The sequence below is a fragment of the Tenrec ecaudatus genome, chromosome 8 (genome assembly GCF_050624435.1).
Source record: "Tenrec ecaudatus isolate mTenEca1 chromosome 8, mTenEca1.hap1, whole genome shotgun sequence".
Lineage (NCBI taxonomy): Eukaryota > Metazoa > Chordata > Mammalia > Afrosoricida > Tenrecidae > Tenrec > Tenrec ecaudatus.
The window spans coordinates 44673185-44696623 of NC_134537.1; the positions used below are offsets into that span (position 1 = coordinate 44673185).

At 54.2% G+C, this 23439-nt stretch overlaps 1 protein-coding gene and 1 pseudogene across 5 annotated transcripts in view; one reads left to right on the plus strand and one right to left on the minus strand.

Annotated features, from left to right (window-relative positions):
• Positions 1–23439, plus strand: part of SEMA5B (semaphorin 5B) — a 41416-nt gene that overhangs the window by 14535 nt on the left and 3442 nt on the right. For 4 of the 5 annotated variants that reach the window (XM_075555648.1, XM_075555652.1, XM_075555650.1 and 1 more), the window contains exons 4-15: positions 7045–7107; positions 7451–7549; positions 8015–8228; positions 8796–9081; positions 11904–12039; positions 14027–14234; positions 14352–14559; positions 20795–20912; positions 21027–21208; positions 22513–22656; positions 22795–22942; positions 23103–23328. In XM_075555648.1, the coding sequence (XP_075411763.1) occupies positions 7045–7107; positions 7451–7549; positions 8015–8228; positions 8796–9081; positions 11904–12039; positions 14027–14234; positions 14352–14559; positions 20795–20912; positions 21027–21208; positions 22513–22656; positions 22795–22942; positions 23103–23328 (2032 nt within the window). The remainder of the gene's footprint in view (positions 1–7044; positions 7108–7450; positions 7550–8014; positions 8229–8795; positions 9082–11903; positions 12040–14026; positions 14235–14351; positions 14560–20794; positions 20913–21026; positions 21209–22512; positions 22657–22794; positions 22943–23102; positions 23329–23439) is intronic. The other variant, XM_075555649.1, reaches the window with a different exon arrangement.
• Positions 16553–16687, minus strand: LOC142455649 (U2 spliceosomal RNA; annotated as a pseudogene).

The following is a 23439-nucleotide window of genomic DNA, read 5'->3' on the forward strand; positions in this document are numbered from 1 at the left end:
TTTTTCTTTGGGCTTGGTTTTCTTTCGTACTATTTGAAATGGAGGAAGGGAAGAAGCAGCTAGAAGCTGTGTGTCCGTGGGATAAGAAGGAGACCCATCCCACTTCGCAATCCTCTCCCCCACCAAGAGAACCGCGTCTTCTAGAGGCCCAGTTGGAGAGATTCCAGGTTCAGGGACTCTAACAATGATAAAGACACTGATGGGGTGTTGACCTAGAACTAGAGGAGCATGAGGAGGCACACATTTGGCAGGAGACGGAGCAGTGCTTGCTGGCGAAGCTCCATGGCTCCAGCAGTCTTCCTGAGTGTAACGTAGTGGGGTCAGTCTGTACAAGCCCCATCATGAAGTTTTCAATCAGCTCTTTGGTCCTTACTTCTCAACCAAGCAAACCTTTATTCCACAAGGTTTCAGGCTAAAAAGAGAACAGTACAATAAGCCCAGTGTTCTCAGCATCAATTAAGCTGTACTCGCTCAGTCAGTCTCCTCATCTGTAACCCCACCCCCTGCCCTGACTCATTTCAGAGCAAATCTCAGGTCTATCACATCATCCATAAATATTTCAGGACATGTTGCTCAAAGAGAAGGATTTGCCAAAATAAAAAGCCACTAGAAATTAATATTAATTTTACAGCATCATTACATATCCAGGCAATGTCTAAATTTCCCCACATGACTGATAAATTTTAAAAAGAAAATTTGCGTTTGTTTGGATCAGGGTCCAAATAGGAACTCTGTATATCGCGACTTTGTGTCTCCCTTAAAAGTGTCTCCTCTTTCTCTTTGCCATGTCTCTGATGAAGAAACATGACCACTTGTCCTACAGAGTGTCCCTGGATTTTATTGATTGCAGTCCGGGTGTGATAATTCAGCGTGCTCCTATACTCCCCCTGTGCTACCTGCAAATCACTTGTCACGTGTGAAGACTGTACTAAATTTAGATCCTGGCAAGATGGCTTCATAGGTGAAATGGTGTCCTTCCCTGGGCAGGTGCGCAGGGTCTGGTTTCCCCTCTGTAACTGATGTTTTAGCATAATCGATGATCATGACCTAAACTCATTAATCTTCTAGGTGTTACAATGTGGCGATCCTCTAGTTCTTGTTCCTTCTTCGTATGTTAACTGGACTCCTCCCATGGGAGCTTCCCTTCATCTATTTGGTGACCCTGTGACCCAGGAGACCCCAAACCATGGCCTTTCTGGCTCCTCGTGACCTATAGACCAGAGTAGAACTGTTCTTTTGGGTTTCTGAGATTGTCAACCAATCTTTATGGGAGCAGGAGCTTCATCTTTCTCTTGTGAAGAGTCTGAGGGGTTGGAACTGCTGACCTTGCAGTTAGCAGCCCCTCATTTAACCTACTACGCCACCAGAGCCCTCAGGATACAGGAAAGACAGGTTACATGCCCGACTCTGTCTTCACCTAGCAGTTTTCAGGTGGTGTATTATTGCTTTGATGATAGCCTTTGGGGCTGATCAATTAATTTTATTCTTATGTCTTCATTAATTTTAAATGCACATAGATTTGATCATGGTAGTTAGCATCTGTCAGGACTATCCCATCTTCAGCCAGTTGGCTAACGCCTCTTTGAGTTGGCTTCCGGGTCTTTCCGGCTGGACCTTTGGTAACTTTCTCTCTGGTGTGACAAGATGCTCCAGGCTCATCTTGTACATTCCTTGCACGACCTGGGACCAATCATTTCTCTAAGAGTCCTAAGTCTTTTCAGGGGAACGATTCATGCTTTACTTGAAAAGAGAAGCAAGTAGCCCAGCGCTGCCAGGCTTTCTCAGGGAAGGACCAACATAAACAAGCAAGCAGACTGGAGAGAGGAAGCCGGAAGAAACCAGGCATGCAAACAGATAGAAGAACGTGTTTTCTAAAACTAGTGGGTTCATAGATATCAGAACCATTTTATTTATAAAATGATCAATTAAAAGTCATGGGAGGTGAAAAACACAATTGGGGAAATGTTGACATGAAATCAAAGAATTAGAAGATAAAGTTGAAGGAAAATCTCCCAGGAATTAGAGCAATAAGAAACAAGAAATGAAAAATAAGCAAAAGTTAGCAGACACCTTGGGGGTCAATGCAACAATGGACTCAAAGGGAGTTTCACAAAGGGAAAGTCCAGGGAGAAATTAAGGACAAAATAAGAAAGTTTGCCAAAACAAAGTTTTCCAATGGAGAGGGCTGAAGAGACCCTTCTCAGGCGCACGGTGTGAAACGTGAGGCATTTACTGAAGGACGACCTTAGAATCTTGGAAACACAAGAAGGATAAATGCCTTTAGAACTCTGAAAATTCACTTGATCCTAGAACTCTGTATGAGAGCAATCCGCTAAGTGGGAAGAGACGGTACATCCGACATGCAAGGGCTTGTAAACCTCGGTCTATCGTGCTCCTTGTCTTAAGAAGATACCGAGATGCCTCCTAAACCGAGCACGTTACCCAAGAAAGGAAGGCATGGGATTGAGACCACGGGGAGGGAAGAAGTTAAGTCCCGGTCAGGAGGCCTCAGAAGCAGCCCTCTCCCCGGGGCAGGAGGACTGGAGGGGCTGCTTGGAGGGAGGGATAGTGCAGGTGATCTGACTTGTTGCCCTGTGTGCATCTGGAAAGTTATATGGAGAAGAATTTGTGAGATCCTCCGGGCCCTTGAGGAAAATCGTTGTTTGCAGCCATCAAGTGTCCCGTCCCGCAGGTCATCAACAACGTGGACCTGAAAGAGGGACTGGGAATGAAGACGGGCAAGGGCGCAGAGAGATGGAGGAATCTGATCAAGCCTCGTTTATTGAGCTGAGAGCAGAGGTTTAAATAGCCAGCGAAGGGCGGGCACCATTGCGTCACATGGAAATAAGGTACAGCTGAGGTAGCCAATAGTCGTGCATCTCCCAAATAAGGAAGAAATGGGGGGCAACTGATTGAACAGGTAAGTATGCTAATGAAGCATACCTGGCACCTGGGGGGAGATGCCACCAGTCATGTATTGACCAATGAGCATAGCAGCTGCTAGTGAAAGAGCACCAATCCTAGCAAGGGTCAAGACAGCCACCATCTGGCGGGAATGAAACAAAGGCAGTAAAACCACAGGGCACAGTTTGTATGGCAGGAAACTGAGAGGAAATTCATAAAGGTCGTACGTGGCTTAAATCCAGGGTAGGGGGACACGCAGTTCCCTACAATCAAGCCAACCCTTGACTCGCGGTGATTCCTCGTTCAGCAGCAGGAAATGCTACCGAGTTCCTCGCCATCCCTGTGATCAAAACTCCACTTTGATTCCTAGGGCTTTCCATGGCTGGCTCTCAGATGATAGTCCCCAGGTCTTGCTTCTTCTATCGCAGCCTGGAAGCTCACCTGGAACCTGTTGGGCACATTAGCAACACGCAAGCCTCCACTGACAGACTACCTATGAAGCTCATTGGCTGGGAACCGAACCCAGGCTTCCTGCGTGGGAGGCAGAGATTCTGCCACTGAACCACCAGTGCCTGGGCGGAAGTTAACAATAGGTTTCACAAAGCAAACGAATGAAAAAAGAAAGGACAAGACAATTCTTCAGTCCAGGAAGAGCAACAACAACAACATAAATCAGGAAAGAAAACCCCATCAGAACATGCATAGTTCATTGATTCCAAGAGGTTCCTGGGTTCACATTTTGATGACTGAAATCAGGACGGGTCTCTCCGTCAAAGGGATCTTCGGTCACTCCACCAGACTGCGATGGTGGTGTAGCTGTCGTCGTTTGTGCAGGCATGAGCTTGGTCGTTGTTCCTGCCATTGATTCGAGGACTCAACCCCTTGACCTTTCTGTCCACAAACCATTTGAGGGCAGATTGTGTCCCGACTTGTCTGAAAATGTTCAGCGGGCACTTTTCTGAAAGAGCAAGGAAGTGCCAGCATCCAAAATCTCAGAAAGGGGCAGCACTAGGAAGCAAATCCCAGGAACCAGATTGAGGTGCATCCCTGACCCCACAGTAGTTCAAAGCAGGGTACTTGACGAGGGACACTGACATGGCTGACCCAAGAGATGGGCTCTGCATTCCAAGAGGTTTTTAAGGCGCTTAGCCCGCAGATTTCACTTTCATTGTTCTTTTTGGTATGCGCAGGATTGATGCATGATAAATGCATACGGCTAAGCCTAAATCAATTTACACGAGCTAGTTAAGTAATAGGAGGGCGTTGTGTCAGAGCCTGATTGGCAGCATTTGCTCCTGGTGTTGTGTGCTGTTGGGAGTCCATTCTAACTCGGATCAGCCCAGTAGGACAGAGTGGAGCTGCCTGCCCCATCGGGTTTTCCAGGCCTTCATGTGTAAAGGGGCGAAAGTCAGGGCGTTCGACTCCCATAGAGTCACGGCCTCGCAAACCCACCTGAGCAGTTCCACCCTATCCTGTGGGGTCTCCGTGAGTCAGCGTGCACGAGATGGCAGTGGGCTTGGTTTGGTTGGAATCTGGAAAGAGCGCTGGTAGTACAGTGGTGACCGGTTGAGCTGCTAATGGCAAGGTCAATCATTTGAAACCACTAGCCGCTCCTCAGGAGAAAAACGAGGCTTCTACTCTTATAAAATGTTACACTTTTGGAAACCCACCCTCCCCTGGGGGGGAGTGTGTCTCTGAATTGGCAGTTTGGTCATGGCAGTTTGAGTTGAAATCTGCCCAGAGCAGATTGCCAGGCTGGTTCTCCCGTGGGCCCCCTGGTGAGTTTATGGCGCCAACCTTCCAGTTAGCAGTGAGCATTTTCTTTCCTGTTGGCTCCTGTTACCTCATCCATGGTACCTGACACTCGATGCACTGTTGGGAGCAAAACCTTTTTTATATATTCACAATAGTATAAATATTTATGCCTATGAGTTACAATGTATATACTTGTAATAGTTTGGAGAGAGCTGAAGGATAAAGGTGGAGAGTACGTGAAAAAACCTTCCCCTCCGTAACAAGAAGTTGAAAAATAAAATCTGAGGTGGATGTACCTTTTTAAAACCGATGTACATTTTTGAGAAATCGGGTAAAAAGCAGACCAGAGAAACAGCCAAAAGAGTTGAACGTGATGATCTTGGGAAATGGCATCGAGGCCTGGGCTCCTTTTTAAAAAGTCGTACTATTTAAATTTAAATAATGTACATTATTACTTTGATAAAAATAAGTTTAGAAATCAATTCCAAAATAAATCAAAGGACTCAACAAAACCCGTCCTGTGGTATCACCGTCCACCCTGCCCTCGTCTCTTCAGGCCACGTGTTTTCTCTGTATTCTGTGGAGAAAGGGCAGCTCACACCCTGGGTCCATTCCGGAGGTTGCCAGCTGTGGGCTTGTGGGCAAATTGCGCCGCCTGTCTGGGCCTCAGTTTCCTCATCTGTCACATGAACAATAGGCGCCTCGTCCGGCTGTGGTACAGACCAATGGGAAGCATCCTGCCCAGCTCCTGGCACACGCCTGGCCCATTGTCCAGCTGAGTGTAGTTGTACCAAACACCGTTTTCCCGTATACACCTACCCAATGCGATCCTTCCGCCTTGGGAGCAAGGCTGGCTCCCTTCTCTGGGCCCCAGTGCTGAGAGCCCTCCAGAGCCCAGCAAGCCCCTCGCCCACAGTGTCCCCACAGCTGGCCATTGCCTGGAGCCTTAAGCCAGTGACGTCTGCGGGGTTTGCCCTTTTCTGGTCCAGAGATTTCTTGGTTATGTCCCCCTCGCCGCGCACATCCGGCTCAGCCTGGACGTAGATGGATGGAGTCCTGAGTACGATGACAGCCCACTTGATGGTTCTGTCCAGCCGAATCTCAGGACAGCAGTTAGAAGTAAGGGCTCATTTGCCTTTCTCCAAGGTGGGAGCAGCAGGGGCCTGAGGCAGGCCTGGCAGTGGACTAGGCCCAACCTACTCACCTGTTCGATGGGGACTCCAGGGTCCTGCACAAGTCAGCCTGCCCTTGTACCACATGTAGTCACCTGGGTGCCAGGGTACCAGAAGCTGACGGCAGCCCCTTCCTCCCCTCCATATGCCAGCCCCTCCAGCTCCACAGCAGTGAGAGGCTCACCAGCTAGAAGGAGTTGTGTTGGAAATGAAAAGCAGGAGGGTGGGTTTTTTTGTTTTTTGCTTTGGGAAAGAGCTGCTGGCTCAGGGCTCCCTCTCCCAGGATAGGTAGGTAGTTCATGTTTATACATGTGACCCAGAAATCTGTAATGAGCCACATGCCAGGGCTGTTGACATTGCCTGGACCGGAAGGGTATCTCTCCTCCCTGGAGCTAATGTTCGGGGGCGGGCGTGGGGGAAGGGGGCACAGGAGAGGCAGAAGAGATGAACAGAACAGAAGGGGCTCCGGGGTGGGGCCAGCCCTCCACGAATGCCCAGACACCGGGCATATGGGCCCGCCCTCGGGGTCCCTAGTGAAAGCTGTGGTTCAGGCAGAGTTCCCCACGTGGCACGAAGGGCCTCGCAAGGACCAGCAGAGCGCGCAGCACAGGGCCTGGGCTGGCGAGGGGCAGGCTTAGGGAGGAGAAGCCCCGGGCTCTTAAGATGGGCATAAAGGAAGCACCCACAGCCTTCGGAGCCAGGGGGGGTGGGCTCCAGTCCCCCTCGTCCATCCCGAGCTGTGTGGCCCCCAGTGAGCTGCTCTGGACCAGTGTTCCTTGACTGATAGGGAAGGAAGGCAGGACCACCGAGGGAGAGTTACATGAGGCTCCCCTCAGGTCCACAGAATCCAGCCTCCCCCTCCCCCTCTTGCCTCTTGAGGGCCAGTTCCCTTCTATTCAGGGCCTGGGGTGGGCTTGAAGGCCCTTGGCTACTTGCAGCGCCCGGCTGGCCTGGGAAGGGAGGGCTGGGGGGTCCTTGGGCTGAGTTGTAGGGAGGGGGACGTGATGGAGAGGAGGAAGCTGGTGCTCGAAGAGTCCCACGGTTGGGAGACTGCCCCGCCCTGCCCCCGCCAGGTGGGGAGGGTGTCAGGGTGAGGGGATGTCCGCTCATTGCCAGTCCCCGTGGCAGCCCCCTCCGGCAGACGCAGGTGGGGTAAGAGGGGCCCAGCCCCGGGTGTGGTGCGACCGTGTGACGCCGCATGCTCCTTCCACAGGCCACAGAGTGGGCTTCCAGCGAGGACACACGCCGCTCCTGCCAGAGCAAAGGGAAGACCGAGGTACGGGGGGGCCGCGGGGGGTGCCCGGGGGTGGGTTAGGACAGGCAGCAGTGTGTGCAGCACCCCCTGCCCTGAGGCAGTGGGGTCCGGGTATGGCTCTATGGGAAGTTGGTGCTGCGCTCCCCCGCATGACCCACGCAGGAACGGGCAGGTGCAATCTGCCTCCACACATACAACAATATCCACCCCCTTCTGAAACCACTGCCTTTAGAACAGTGGGTCTGGGGCAGAGGGGAGCGCTTTAAAATACGTGGAGCCTTGGAGGTGGGGGTTGTGGCGCAGCGGTATCGGGAGAAGCCATCGAGGCCCTCCCAGGACAGCTGTGTCCCCTTCCCTCCCCCAGGAGGAGTGTCAGAACTACGTGCGCGTCCTGACCGTCGCTGGCCGGAAGGTGTTCATGTGTGGGACCAATGCCTTTTCCCCGGTGTGCACCAGCAGGCAGGTGCGCTGGCTGCGGGGCCGTGGGCACCGAGGGGCGCTCTTCCTAGCCCACAGGCTCTTGGAGTAAGGTTGCCAGACTTCACACACACACACACACACACTAAAACAGATTTATGTTATGCATAAAGAACAAATAGCATTTTAGCATAACTATATCCCATGAAATAACTGGGATATACTAATTAAAATTATATATATCCATGTCCATTGGCCATTCAAATTTCAGGGGGCCTCCTGTATTTATTGGGCAAACCTACCTGGGAGGTGAGGGGGTGGGGTGTCCAGAGGCGGTGGAGCAGGACCTTCGCCCTCTCTGCGAGCTACTCCATCAGAGGGGCTGCAGGTTGGTCAGCTGGGGAGGAGGCAGGAAGAGGCCCAGGGAGAAGGGGCGTGGGACCCTGGGAGGTCATGGGGTAGGGAGAGAGGAAGCCTCGGGGGAAAATGCCCCTTTTCTCCTTCACCCCAGGTGGGGAACCTCAGCCGAATCATCGAGAAGATCAACGGCGTGGCCCGCTGCCCCTACGACCCCCGCCACAACTCCACAGCTGTCATCTCGTCCCAGGGGGAGCTGTACGCTGCCACAGTCATCGACTTCTCAGGGCGGGACCCCGCCATCTACCGCAGCCTGGGCAGTGGGCCGCCGCTGCGCACTGCCCAGTATAACTCCAAGTGGCTCAATGGTAAGGGGGCTGACCCTGCCACCCTAGCCCGACTCCCTCGTGCCTCCTCCCGCCTGACTTCTGAAGGACTCCTACTTGACCGATCACAGGAGCAGCCCATAGTAGGGCTACTGCTTGTTCCAGAACCATACGGGTCCCAGGTGGACACAGATGTGCTGGCTGCCAGCTCTGGGATCCAGAGAATCTAAAATGGGTCGAGGGCAAGCTGTGAGGAGATAGAAAGTTAGGGATTGATGAAGGTAAAAGTTTGAGTCGGGGGTCGGGTGGAGGATGATGGGAAGGGCATAATGATCGTGTTCTAACCCTGCTTCTGCGCTCACTAGCTGTGTGATCTTGGGCACATTACTGCACCTCTCTGTGAATAGCAGGGTTTCCTTCAGGCTCTATAAGTGAGAACCACGCGGATTAAGCCACAGACAGCATTGTATCTGTTACTGTATCTGAACTTTGAGTGGGCACAGAAGCGGGTCAGTTAGAACCAGTGGGCAGGCTGTTGGGTGCCACTGAGTGGTGGGCGTACTCTCGCCCTCCAGCCTGACTCCTGGCTCGTCTCTTTCTTTCTCCCAGAGCCGAACTTCGTGGCAGCCTACGACATCGGGCTGTTTGCATACTTCTTCCTGCGGGAGAACGCGGTTGAGCACGACTGCGGGCGGACTGTGTACTCTCGAGTGGCCCGCGTGTGCAAGAACGACGTGGGCGGCCGCTTCCTCCTGGAGGACACGTGGACCACGTTCATGAAGGCGCGGCTCAACTGCTCGCGGCCGGGCGAGGTCCCTTTCTACTACAATGAGCTGCAGAGTGCCTTCCACCTGCCCGAGCAGGACCTCATCTACGGGGTCTTCACCACCAATGTGTGAGTCCCCGACCCTCGGCCACCCTCTCCCCTCTGTGCCCCAGGAGGCTCACACGCGCCTGACCTTGAACCTGGCGGGGTTGGGCGGGTAGTTCTCTGAGCCTTGGTGTCTTCTCTGTAAGTTGGAGGTGGCTGAGCCGTCTGAACAGGGTTGCCCCGGGGAGTTCATGGTGGTCAGCGTTGGGTTGCTCTGGGCTGCTGCCGAGGGTGGGCGTGGGCCGGGTGGGACAGATGGAAAGGAGATGATGGATCCTGACTCCAGGAAGGAATAACCTGCCGAGTGGAACAGCCCGTCATTGATTGAGGGGTTGGTAGCTCTGGTGGGGGGTGGGGGGATGGTTATCCATCAGGGTTCCTTAGAGAGATCGGCCCCAAGGCCCCTCCCAACCGCAGGATTCCATGATTCGTGCAGTCTAACCAGCGGAGTCTTCTGTCAGTCCCACTGTCTCCCACATTCTTTGAGGGATCCCGATGGATGGCACTAGTTAAAAGTTGAGAGTGACGCCCCATTGATGCTCCCAAAGGGTCCCTAGATGGGGCAAACCACTGGGCCAGTCACACCCATCAGTGGCACCACAGAGCAAAGGCCTGGCAGTCCGCTTCCATAAAGATGGCAGCTAAGAAGACCTCACTGAGCGTTCTGGCTTCCTTTGCTGGGATCACGAGACCCTCCCCCCGCTGCCTGCTTCTGTGCAGAGACCAACCCAGGCGATGTCAGCGTGGCGAGTGACAGGTGGCCGCGCAGGCCGAGGACAGTATGTGTGGGTCCGTGCGGGCTTCTTTGTAAGCACGTCAGAAACGTATCGTCGTATCTGCTTACCTTGGAGGAGGGCCAAGCTAACGACAAGAAAGACAATCTGGTGCCCAGGGAGGAGAGCAAGGCTGGGAAACTGGAGTACAGAGAACATTTGAGCCAGAAGGACAGATACACAGCACGATGCACACAATCCATGAGCCACAGGCTGCGCTCGGCAGGATTATGTCCACCCAGAGGTCAGAACCAGGAGGTGGGCAGCCATGAGCGAAGAGCAGAGCAGCTGGAGAGGCAGGGACACTAGAGGAAATGTCAACACTGGTACAGCTGTGAGTAGTTTATTAACAAGTCTTTCTCGAGTGCCTTCTCTACACCAAGGAGCCCTGGTGGCATAGCGGTTATGCGTTGGGCTGTTATGTACAAGGTCAGCAGTTCAAGACCACTAGTCATGGAATGACAAGGCTTTCCACTCCGTAAAGAGTTATAGCCTCAGAAACTTTCACCCTATCCTATAGGGCTCCTTGAGAAGCAATCGACTCAATGGCAGTGAATTGAGTTTCTCCATACCAGGTGGGAGGTGGCCCCAGAGGGGAAGGGAGATATCATACTAAGGAACAATAGCAGACAGGGCAAAGCCTGCCTTCAAGAACATGCATTCTAGCGAGGGTAACAGATCAAATTGTGATAAATGCTACCAAGGAGAAGGACAGTGTGCAGGGAAGTCCATGAGAGGATGGAGGAGTGACGATCAGGGAAGGCTTCCTGTAGGAAGTGGTATGTTCAGAATAAATAGGTATGAACTAGGGCATGTGCAAAGAAAGCTTGAGGTGGAAAGAAATGCCTGAATTGCTGAGCCAAGGCCAGCATGCGGAGGGGGAAAGCAGGCGTGGAGATGTCTGTCCTGGCGGGCCTTGCTTGGTCATTATCCGAAGAGCAAGGGGAGGCCAGTGGCCAGCTCAGGTGTGCACTCGGGATGGAGGAGGCGGGACAGGCTGTAGGGAGCCCAACCGATAGGGCGGTACAGTACCTGAGTCCAGGTGATGGGGCTGAGAGCAGGTAGAGGTGAATAGAGGTGAACACATCGGGAAAGGATGCAGTGCAGACAGCAGAACTGGGAGCTTTCTGTGCAGTGGCCTCGTCTCTGTGGTTCACACAGGAGCCCCCCGCCCCCTTTCAGGTGTGTGAATCTGTGACCGAGAAAGGTCTTAGAAGTCACTGGAGAAGGTTCCCGTGTTGTGGGCTACAGCATAAACCAATGGCTTGGCAACCGGCGTTAAAATATAAAGAACAAAAGAAATGAAGTAGCTAGAATGGAATAAAAAGGTCAGAATACTTTGTTAATGTAAGTAATGTTCCATGAAACCCACTTTAGACACACATCCGCACATCCTGGGGTGTGCGTTAAGGATGCATTTCTTACTGTGACCCCCAGCGGTTTGGAAACCACAGGTGTGATCTCCCCTTCCACTTGCTCAGGGAAGGGGTGAGGAAGTGGCTGCAAAGAGTCCACAGTGCTTCTCATCAGTGGGTCTTTCCCCCGGGGGTTCCTGGAGTGTGAGGACGTGTCTCTGCCTCCTGCGACAGCCCAAGGGTAAAGAAAGTAGCAGGCTCATCAGACGTGCTTAATGCACCTCAAGACGTGCCAGGCTGTGAGGGGACAGCCGGCTGTGACGTTTAAGAGAAAAGCAGCAAGCTCTGTGGAAACAGCAACCACTGGAGACCCCTGGTGGCATAGTGGGTTGTGCATTGGCCTGGTAACCACCGAATTAGCAGTTCGAAACCACCAGCCGCTCCAAGGGAGAAAGATGAGGCTTCCTACTCCCTTGAAGAGTTCTAGTCTCAGAAATCCACCGGGACAGTTCTACCCTGCCCCAACAGGGTTACTATGAGTCAGAACCAACTCACCAACAGGAAGTTATTTTTTTCCCCTGAAATTTGGAAACCCCACGGAGCACAGTTCTACTCTGACACACACAAGGTCGCCATGCTTAGAATCCCCTCAGCAGCTACTACAGGTACTGCAGATGCCTAGAGGGAGAGCGGCATCCCACTGTCTCTTGCCTTTCAGAAACAGCATCGCCGCCTCTGCTGTCTGCGCCTTCAACCTCAGTGCCATCTCCCAGGCTTTCAACGGCCCTTTCCGATACCAGGAGAATCCACGGGCTGCCTGGCTCCCCATTGCCAACCCCATCCCCAACTTCCAGGTACAGCCCTGTTTCCCCCTCTCTTATACCCGCTCTCCCCACCACCAGCCACAAGCTGAGGCCCAACTTTTTCTCAGAGCAGACAAACACCAAACTAGTCCCTGCTGCTCTGTGCCCATCTTGGGGATTTGAGATGAGAGGTGGTAACCTCAGAGACCAGGGCATGAGAGAGGAGAGCAGATTGGGGTCTGTGGAGCATGGGCAGGGCTACCTCTAAATGTGGCCCAGCACCTCCAGAGAGCAGGAAGGGGACCTCAGCTCTGCTCAAGGCAGGAAACTTGGAGATCACTCATGGAGCTCTGGCCAGAATGCAGAGATTTGAGCTGGAATGTCTCCTGGTCTACCAAACATGGGTACAAATGCCGGGAGACTTCCTGAGGGTCAGAAGGGGCAGGGCCTAGGATGGTCAGTGCAAACATCCCCAGTCCTGTATGGAGAAGTGGGGCCTTCTGAGGGGTGATGGGTCGACTTGTGTTCTGCCCTATTTCCAGCCCAAGGGGCCAGGTGGAGCAGAGAAAGATCTCAGGTGTCCCAGTCTGACAACCCTGAACCAGATCTTGCCCTGTCTCTTTGTGACCTTCAACTTCTTGAGTCCCTTTCTCCTCTGCACAGTAAGGATCATACCATCCACTGCAGAAATTTGTGCACAGTTGGTTAACATGTACTTGATGTTGCTGGTGTTTGTGGCCAGCTAATCCAATTCCATTCATAGCTAAATGCTGTGGATGCTCGGTAAACGGGAGTTCCTTCCAGCTTTGCTTTAGAAAGCATAAGAATGTCTCTGCTCCTCAGGCCATAGGAGAGGGCAGGGAGGGCTTGGCTCACCCCAGAGACGGGCACCCAAGGCAACAGTTTTATTGACGTTGGCGGTAATTCACATGTGCAGTTGAATACTTTAAACATATTAATAGATCACTACAATCAATTTCAGAACATTTTCTTATTTATACTCATTACTACTAGATCCCCATTCCCCTCTGATATTCCCTCCCATAACCCCAAGAAACTATTCATCTAGTTACTGTGTATATCGACTTACCTATCCTGGATTTCAAATACAGAAAAACATACAAAGACAAAAAAGCAAAAATAAACCAAAAACCTAATAAAAACAACAACTTGAAAAATCTCATCTGAAAAGATAACAGGAAATAATAACGAGAACGAATTTCAAATGGGTTTAAAGGGAGAGCAAGTGATAAGGTAGGTGTTCAATTTTAATCTGACGACATCTGTATTAGTCCATTTTCCACTGCACTCTGTCTAGATAGATAACAAGACTATTCACATGCATGGTCCGTGGTCAGAGAGAATCCACTGGAGCCTCAATCCAAGTGGGGACCCTGCAGCTGGTTTTCACTATCACCCACAGCCTTCTGCAAACTGAGCGCTCAGTTTAAGCTCTTACACCAGTCCCTCCCCTGGCCTTGGATTGTATTATTTACAATCCTTGGGTCACACCGGCTGGTGTGCTTCTTCCGTGTGGATTCAGCTGTTACCTCACCTGGCAACTGTTTGAATACAAGCCTTTAAGACCTCAGATGGTATTCTTTCTGGGCACCATTGGATTTCTTCACACTTCAGTGTAGCACCCACCTCGTTAGCGATCTCGTCATGAGAGCAGGTCTCAAGTAGGACCATATTGTAAGAACTAATTGTTCTTAGATTCGGGCTACAGTTAAGAGCTAGCTCAAAACCCATCCATGTTTTCTATGGTTCATCTATGCTCCTGGCCCACGTTGGAGACATCAATATTTGTTATTGGAGGACATTATCAATAAATAATTCATGTTTAGACAGCCCAGCCTTCTTTGTCCGGAAGAGGCATTCCTCCACCGAAAGGGAACCAGCAGTAGCTTATTTTCTGGATGGGAAGGACAGGTGAGGGGCAGAGAATTAAAGTCCGTGACCTTGCAATACGGAAGGGGGTGTTGGTGCTGCATCCGGTGGCGGCAGCATGCTCGACACCTCCTGCTCTTGGCGGCAGTGCGGCACCCTGCCCGAGGTGGGCCCCAACGAGAACCTGACGGAGCGCAGCCTGCAGGACGCGCAGCGCCTGTTCCTCATGAGCGAGGCCGTACAGCCGGTGACCCCGGAGCCCTGTGTCACGCAGGACAGCGTGCGCTTCTCCCACCTCGTGGTGGACCTTGTGCAGGCCCAAGACACGCTCTACCACGTGCTCTACATCGGCACCGGTGAGTCAGCGCAGGTCACCCTGGGTCTCAGTAGGGGCGGGGGGGGGGGGGGCGGGTGAAGGAGCTCGGGGCTGGGCTCTGGGACCTTCAGGCCACCCACGCCGGGCCCCCTTGCAGAGTCGGGCACCATCCTGAAGGCACTGTCCAAGGCGAGCCGGGGCCTGCGTGGCTGCTACCTGGAGGAACTGCACGTGCTGCCGCCCGGGCGCCGGGAGCCGCTGCGCAGCCTGCGGATCCTGCACAGCGCCCGGGCACTCTTTGTGGGGCTCAGCGACAGCGTGTTGCGGGTCCCGCTGGAGAGGTGTGTCGCCTACCGAAGCCAGGGGTAAGCAGGAGGGGGCACATGGACAGGCCAAGCTCCCTGCACTCCTCAATCACACTGTGGAGGTGGGCGGTGGTGCCCAAGGGTCAGGTCCTCCTGGATGCCCCCTGGCACTGTCTCCAGTGTGTGGCTGTGGGCAAGCCACTTAACCTCCCTGAACCTGGGTTTTCCCTGCATAAGCTATCTTACAGGGCTTTTGTGCGGGTTAATTGGGGTAATCCACCTAAAGCTCTTACTGCCTAGGGGAAGTGTGTGCTTTGCCAAGGACGGTGGTTTTTCCTGTCAACCCCATGGTCAGGCCTGTCCGCCACACTCTCCAGCCCACTTGATTGATTGGAGGTCCTGTCGATTCCGAGAACAGTCTTTCTCTGAAACCGAACCACGTATTATGGTGCATGGGGACAGGTGGGGCCGATGCTCCTAGTAAGCCGAAAGCCTATTGCTCCACATCCTCCTTACCTTAGAAGCGACTGAGGTAGCATGTTAAGGGCGGCGCCAGAGGGTAGGGGCCACTCGGAGAAGTTCCATTCACTACCCAGTTGCTTGAAAGTAGCTTTTTGGTAATGTAGCTTCGGGGTGTTCGCCATTTGGCATCACTGACCCGGAGATTTCTAGGGGGTAGGGGTGGACCCAAAAACCCATCCCAAAGCCAAATGGAAATGTGAGCCCCACCCCACAGCACCCCCTCTTTTGTAGGGCAATCTAAAGCTGGCCTTGGCTGGCAGAGCCACAGCCACCTGGACCACAGGGAACAGAGTCCTCCTGACTGCCCATCTGTCCTTAAGGTTTGGGGGACAGAGGCTGTCACTGCTGCCAAGGGTTGTCCTCCAGCCTGGGCAGGGTGTACGGGGAGCTGGGCAGAGGTCTGGAGGGCAGGGAAAGCTCTGGGCGGTGATGGTGCGGCCGCTGTGCAGGGGGAGGGTGCTGGCAGACACCCAAGCTCCCCTTGGCCCCAACACCTGGCTCGTCAGCCAAGCACTGAGCATTTCCTAAGTCCAGTGGTGTGTTGAGGGCCCGTCCCCGGGGCTGCTGGCATAAGAGGAGGGAAGATGAGTTAGGCTTAAAGACGCAGCCATTTCCTTCCCAGCTGTCAGCGACTGCTAGGGAGAGGGACCTTCGCTTAGCCTGTTTCTGACATTCACGAAGAGATAGTGAGGGGGGAGGGGAGCTCCCCAGGTGGTGGAATCCGGCCCACCTGGGTTTCCATGTCTGTTCCAACATCTACTAACTGTTATGTCTCCAGCATGATGCCTAACCAGTCGAACTTCAGCTTCCTCGTCGCGAAAGTGGGCACATTGTGACGGGGGCAAGTGATATTGACTGAGGCCAAGTCCTTGTGGGGCCCTGAGATTGCTGGCTCAGGAATCCTAAGTGCTAGCTAGGATCGCATGCAGATTCTTGGCTGGTACAAACAGTTACCCCCAAATTGGAAATCTGAGATCACCTGGCAGCACCTCAGAAGGGAAAAACAAGAAACCTTCCGTGCTATTGAGTCAATGCCGACCCAGCGACCCTGGAGGACAGGGTAGAACTGACTGCCTTTGCGGGTTTCTAAGATTGTAACTCTTTACGGGAGTAGAGAGCCCCGTTTTTCGCGTACAGAGCTGCTGCTGGTTTTGAACTGCTGACCTTGTGGTTAGCGACCCAACTTATAACCACTATGCTACCAGGGCTCCAAAAGGCCCGGTCATCTAGTCCCCCCAAATCAGCCAACCGAAGCTCAGAGGAGCACAGTTCTATCCTGATACACACCAGATGGCCATGGTAAGCGGCGACTCGCTGGCATCCGGTGTTAATATCTTACTCGGTTTGCAGCTCCACAAAGACTTTTAGGGGCCTCTCGCCCTGGACCCTAGTCTCAGAATCTGTGATGCTGATTGTAGATCGGCACCCCTGCTCGGCAGTGAACCACAGGCCACCTGCTGGCAGCATTGACCCATTATCTTGTGTTCTATTAAATTTTTCTTTTCTTTTTATCTTCTTTGGAGGGCCCCTAAGGGGCTGCACCATTCCTGAAAGTCCTGCAATACCAGGTTGATGCGTGGAGTGGATGGAGCAGGCTCCTAGTCCCAACTCCTACTTGCAAGAATACATTTAATATATTGCCCTCAGATAGAAACTTATCAGATATTTGTAACTCATTCACTGTTGCTAAATTTTCCATCCAGGCCTTGTCTTGCAAGAGATGGTAAATCTTTGAAGGCAAGCAGTCTCCCAGTCCTTTCAGCCCAGGCACAAAGTGGCCTTCAGCCAGGGCTGGAGCCTGCCCTTGACAGGTCATTTGGTCAGGGAGGAGTGCAAGGAAGGAGTGGTGAATGGGACTGGGCAATGGGCAGAAGGTGGCTGAGAATGCCAGGGTTGGATTTTGACTCCATCCTGTATTGGTGGGTGTTGAAGGGCTTGGAGGTAGCAAAGGGAGCAGGAGGTCGGGTGCAAACCGGGTATGATAGAGGTCAGACTGTGGGGAGCTGGGGGAAGCTGGTGAGACTGTGAAGAACCAGAGTCTTCAGGAGGAAGAGATGCCTGGGACACTCCTCTAGGCCCACGGTTCTGCAGGGAGGGGACAGCGAGGTTCCACAGCACCGCTGTTGTCGCTGAACCCTGATGCTGGGCGGAGCAGCAAAGTCGAATCAGGGCATTTGAGTCTTATACTTGAGTCCCACTTGTTTTCTACAGGTAGGATCCCCAGATGATCACCTGTCAAGTCACATTATTGCAAGGGGAATAAAAATGCCGAGAGCAAACCAGCCATGCCTCCACAGCCGAGCTGAGCACTCTGGGAGGCTGGGCACCAACCACTGGCCACATGCGCCTGAGTCTGTTTTCACGTTGTATGGTGTTAGGGCGTCAGCTGCGTCCTAAGACAGGCATCCAGGCTTTTTACTGCTTCCTTCCAAAGCTGGGATGGATGAGGGTAGTCCTCTCCTCTGCCCAAGACCCAGGAGCATGTCTTCACCCCCTCCTTCTACTCAGGTGAATCTCAGCCCACAAGCATGACCAGGACCTGGAGCCGCTGGTTGGCTCCACAGACAGATGTTTGGTGTAGAATCCATCCCTTCTCTTCCAGTATCCCTTCCTGCTGCCTGCAGCGACCCTCTGCCCCAGCTCCCTCACAGACACTCCCCCACTCTCCGCCCTGACTGCCCTGGTCTCCTTCCAAAATTTGGAAGGTGGCTCTGACAATGTCTTCCCACCTGATTGGCCTGAGGGCCAGGCCCATAAAACCCTTCCTCGCTGGACAACTCCCATTGTGAGGCTAATGGTATATGCCTGGAATCATCCGGCTGACGACTTCCACCATCCATCTCTGTCCTGCCTCCAAGCCCAGGGGATGAACCTGTTCCCTTTGGTCGTGTCTGCTCGAGACACGGCAGTTAAAGCAGCCGTGGTGATGTATCTTTGGCTGAAGGCTCCTGCTATGAGAAGACCTTTAAAAGTCAAGACACTCTAACGCTCCTCTGCTTGCAGTTTGCATTTTCTTAAGACCCGTTTGTTCGCTGCGCTGGAAGCTGGGAAGTGGCCCTGGGCAAAAAGTAGCAAATGCAGATCCTCCTGGCAGGGGAGGTCTGAGTACCCCCTTTAGCTGTGCACCAGAAGAGGGCACAGGTACTGGTGTTGGAGACTCTCCATGGCCCCTCCGACTGAAGGGGGGCCGTGCCCAGGGCTGGCCTGCCCTTTCAGACGTTGGCTTCCTGTTTCTTTTCTGGGTTTCTGGCCGAGAAGGAAAGCTAGAGCAGGACAGGCTGGGGCAGCATCTCCTCGGGTTTCCTTCCTTCCCGCCATTGCTAGTCTGTCAGGAATTTCAAAGACACCACATGTCCTTTCTGGGCTTGGGAGCCCTGACCAAAGTGAGCCTGACACAGCGGATTGGTTCATTAGAATCATTAGATCCCCATGCCTGGGCCTGCTCTAATCCCACAGGCTCAGATTTAGGCTGATCTGTTCATTTGGGCATTTTGGAAAGCTCCCCAGGCGATGATAATATGCGATCCGGACTGGGAACAACTGCCCCAGGACGACCCAGGCCCCAGGTGAAAGGGACAGTAGGAGGCTCGCTACCTTGCCCCAGAATGCTCTCCTGTGTCTCATGCAAACTGGCTCAAGTGGTCGCCTCTTGTCCATTTTCTCTGCCGGCAGGCATTTCAGATGAATAGAATCTCATTTGTTATTATTATTGATCACATAGCATGCCCCTCCATCTCCCAATTCAAGTTGTTTCCAAAGTAGCTATTGAGACCCTCTGGAAGCTGAGAGAAAGAGATTGCATGGGACTCTTCTGCATCCGGTTGAATGTGCCAGCTGTTGGCTAGGTCCAAATGTCAGCCGGGGCAGAGGGTCAAAGAAGTCCCCATATTGCCTTGCACACATATGGCCGTCAGTCCCCTGGTGTCTTGTGCAATGGATTCTACCAGGGAAACGCCCCCAAATCCAGCCGTTGTTCCCAGATAAAAATATGAGCACACCGACATCGTGTGGTTGACACAAATTGCCTTTGACTGAGTAAAGTGGAAACAGATGCCTGGGAAGCAGGCCAGTGTCCAGCATTCCTGGGGTGGACAGGGCGTGCTTACTGGGGTCCGCGGAGGCCCTCAGCAACAGAGGCCTCAACTATTCGTTGCCTTCCATAGCACGGGTCAGACTCCAAGCAGGGGTCAGTAGACTTCACTGCCCTCCTCTGGGGCCATGGGGAGCCTCCCTTTCCTCTGGGAGTTCCCTCACACCCCCTCTTTTCTCTCTGAGACTTGGCACGCCCTCTCGAACACACTGTCCCACATGACAGGTGAGAGGCTCTCCTGGAAGCTGCAAGGGGAAACAAAAGCAGAAACAGTATCTGGGGGAAACCTCATGCTATAATCCCCGGCTCGCTGTGTCTTCTGTGTCCATTAGACCCTTAGCATGATTAAAGGTCCTCTCTGGCCAATGCAAAGTCCCTGTGCAAACTCCCACAATGTGGGGTTCTCCCGGCACCCGTCCCTCCCACCCCCACACGTGCCCTGCAGGTCCTTGGTGTCCAGAGCCTCCCTCGTCCAAGCCTCCCAGGTCCAATCCTGTCCACTCCTGTCCCTCGTGTTCCCTTTCGACCCTCTCAGCAGGCCTACTGCTGCGGGAAACTCTGATCAGAAGGGGCTGGATTTAGTGGGGAGAGGGCAGAAGAGACTCCGGGGTTCCTGGGGGCCCTGTTGCCGTGGGCTCTCAGTGCGTTGGGGAACCCTCGGTGATGTTGCTCGCTCCAGGGCCCAGGACTCTCTCTGCTTGCAGAGCAAGTCCTGGTTCCAGAATCTTCTCCAGATTCCTTTCCTCCCCCTTGATGGACAGCCAATCGGGGTTTAGGTTTTCATGTTTTAAAATCCCACCAAACTGTCCAAGAGGCCATGAGTAACTCAGGAGGAAGGCCAAAGAAGCATCTCAGAGGGGAAGACGGTGAGGCAGCCACATCCTCTCTGGGTCACCGATGAGAGGGCCGCTCCCAGGGCTGGTGGAGGGGACCTGGGACAGCCTGGGCTCATTGATAGCAATGATATCAGTCCACTTGGGCCCTGGTCCTGGCACTGAGCAGCACAGGTGTGTGGGCACCCCTGTGTGTGAGGGCTACACCCACACTCACTCCCTCTGTGACATCCTCAGGGCCTCTGGCAGGAGGCGGTCCTGTAAGGGAAAGCCCTGCCTGGGGGTCTGGAGACGTTCTTCCTTCCGTGTCTGTAGTGGCTTCCTCCTGGAGATTCTCAGCCTGGCCCCCATGATCCTTGTCCCCAGAGCTTCTCTGCCGCACTGGGCCCAGGTACCAGTACTTTAAAACTGCTCCGCAGATTCTCCTGAGCTGTCAGAGATGAGAGCTGCTGCCGGCTGACCTTTAAGTTGGTTCACGTCTCTGATCATGGGGTCTGAGCGGAGGCACTGTGCCTTGGGGTTTCTGTTGATCCCACGTGCTCCTCTGGCCTTGCGGAGGGGCGTGGGGCAGTCAATCTCTTGGTAGAGTCTGTGGTCACGGAGGGTGTCGAGTTGGTCCTCTGGCCAGCAGCCTGCAATTCCTTATCCACTACATGGGGGCAGATAGTAAGAGTCTCTACCTCATTGGGTCGTTGCACAAAAGTAATTCGTTAATGCCTGACAGAGTAAATGCTCAATTTGGCACACGGGTGGAAAGGGATGCCGCAAAAGGCATGTCCAGGTGTATTGTTGGGACGCAGGTGAGGTTGAGAGACCCGTGGGCCTGCGTCTCAGGATCTCTGTCTGGCAGGGCGTGCCTGGGGGCCCGGGACCCGTATTGCGGCTGGGACGGGAAACAGCGAAGCTGCAGCACGCTGGAGGACAGCTCCAACATGAGCCTTTGGATTCAGAACATCACAGCGTGTCCTGTGAGAGCCCCCTCCTCTCCCCACAATTCCGGCTACGACTCCTGGTAGCCGCCCTAGAGTCCTCTGGGATCCTGTGGATGACAGCTATCTCCTGCCACCCATGGGTGTCTGTAGGTGCGGGACCTGACTCAGGATGGGGGTTTTGGCCCCTGGTCGCCGTGGCAACCATGCGAACACTTAGATGGAGACAACTCAGGCTCGTGCCTGTGTCAGGCCCGAACCTGCAACTCTCCCCCGCCCCGCTGTGGGGGCCGTGACTGCCTGGGGCCGGCCATCCACATCGCCAACTGCTCTAGGTATGTACAGAGATAGGGCTTACACAGGGGCCTCCTTGGCCTGGGGAGGTGGGGGCGAGGTGGGGGCACCCAGAAGTGTTTGTATTAAGGGACAGAGACCACGTCAGGACTGTGCAAAGGACCGGCCAGGTGGCTAATATCCGAGGCAGGAAGCATGAGCCCTGGGGGAGCTCCCACTCCAGTGGGAGAGAAGTTTCTCTCGTATGGGCCTTCTCAATGCAGAGGAAGGCTGGAGGATCAGTCCCCAGGCATATCTTAGCCTTACTCACCCCAGCTGTCTCAAACACAGGGACAGCAAGGAGCAGTGGCAAGGCAGGCAGACCTGGGGCACTCCTGGTTTGACACTGTGTGAACTTGACCAAGCCACCTAACCACCCTGGGCCTCTCTAAGTGAAGGTACCCGCCCTGAGAGTTACCGAGAAAGGTCAATGAGATCATGAAGGGAAAACGCTCACACACTGCCTGGAGCCCAGGCCCTCCATAAATGGTGGTCATAAGGACATACCAGATTCTTCATGCTCTTCAAATAGCTGTGATGTGATGTAGATATGTTTTATTAAGTTAATCCTTAATAAAATATCATCACTATCCCTGTTTTATCTGAGGCGCCGAAAGTTCCAGTCACTGGCTCAGGGGCTAAGTTGGTTGAGCTAAACTTTGAACACTGGAGCCCAGGTAGACGAGCGGACCTGTGAGAACAGTGTGAGGGTGGGGAGGTAGGCAGAGAGCACGAGTTTGAGGGACAAATCCCAGCCAACCAACAAGATCAGCAGGAATGTTGCATCTAGAAGGTGGGGGCTGGCCTTCCTTAGAGATTCTTAGTCCCCTGTGAGTGGCACTAAGGCCCACTTAGTCCCCTGTGAGTGAGTCTCTAATATCTGCGCCTTCTGCTGAAGGTTCTCAATGCATATCTGAGCAGTGAACGAGAAAGCGAATGTGCTTGCCTGAGACGGCCTGGTCCAAAGGAAGAAACCAAATGCATGGCCCAGTTGGTTCAGACTCCCAGTGCCTGTTAGAACGGAGTAGAATAGCCTAGTAGGATCTCCAACCCTGTGACTCATGATGGAAGCCGATTGCCACCTTTTTCTCCTGCAGAGTGTCTGATAGCAGACCTCTGGGTCAGCAGCCAATCACTTAACCATTTACCACCTGGGCCCCATGGCCCGAGGGCCTGCTCTTTTCTGGCTCACTGCCTGACACTTCCAGATAAGGACAGGAAATCCAGCTGCCCAGCAGTGAGCTAGATTTAAGGAGGTAAGCCTCCACTGGGCCATCTGTGCCTGCCCCCTCTGTAACGCCACCAGGAACGGGGCCTGGACCCCGTGGTCGTCGTGGGCCCTGTGCAGCACGTCCTGCGAGATCGGCTTCCAGGTCCGCCAGCGAAGTTGCAGCAACCCGACGCCCCGCCACGGGGGCCGCATCTGCGTGGGCAAGAGCCGAGAGGAGCGGTGAGCTAGCGCGTGGCCTGGGCCCGCCCAGGAGGGCAGACTCCATCTTTCCCGGGCTCCAGGTTCCCAGGGACCCCGTGTTCGGGAAAGGCAACCAGCGCCCTGGGGTGACCAACGCCCTCTCCACACTCCCCTCAGGTTCTGCAATGAAAACACGCCCTGCCCGGTGCCCATCTTCTGGGCGTCCTGGGGCTCCTGGAGCAAGTGCAGCAGCAACTGTGGGGGCGGCGTGCAGTCGCGGCGGCGGTCCTGTGAGAACGGCAACTCGTGCCCGGGCTGCGGAGTGGTGGGTCCGGGGCGGGGGGGGGGGGGGCGGGGCGAACGTGGACGTGGGGTGGAGACACCTTTGGCCAAGTGCGGCCAGGCAGAGGGTGGGGGAGCCGGGAGCTCGGGGGTCCGCCGGGAGGCTGCTGAGCAATAAAGGGCCACCTGCTTCGCCTGGAAAGGAGTTCAAGACGTGCAACCCCGAGAGCTGCCCCGAAGTGCGGCGCAACACGCCCTGGACGCCCTGGCTGCCCGTGAACGTGACGCAGGGCGGGGCGCGGCAGGAGCAACGCTTCCGCTTCACGTGCCGCGCACCCCTGCCGGACCCCCACGGCCTGCAGTTTGGCAGGAGGAGGACGGAGACGAGGACCTGCCCCGCGGATGGTTCAGGAGCCTGCGACACGGATGGTACAGCCCCACGCCCTGTCCCCCCAGGCCCCAAGGCGGTGGTGGCGGTGGCGGTGGCTGGGGGTGAAGCTCAGGGGCAGCAGGGTAGGGGCGTGGGGGCCCCCTCATTGC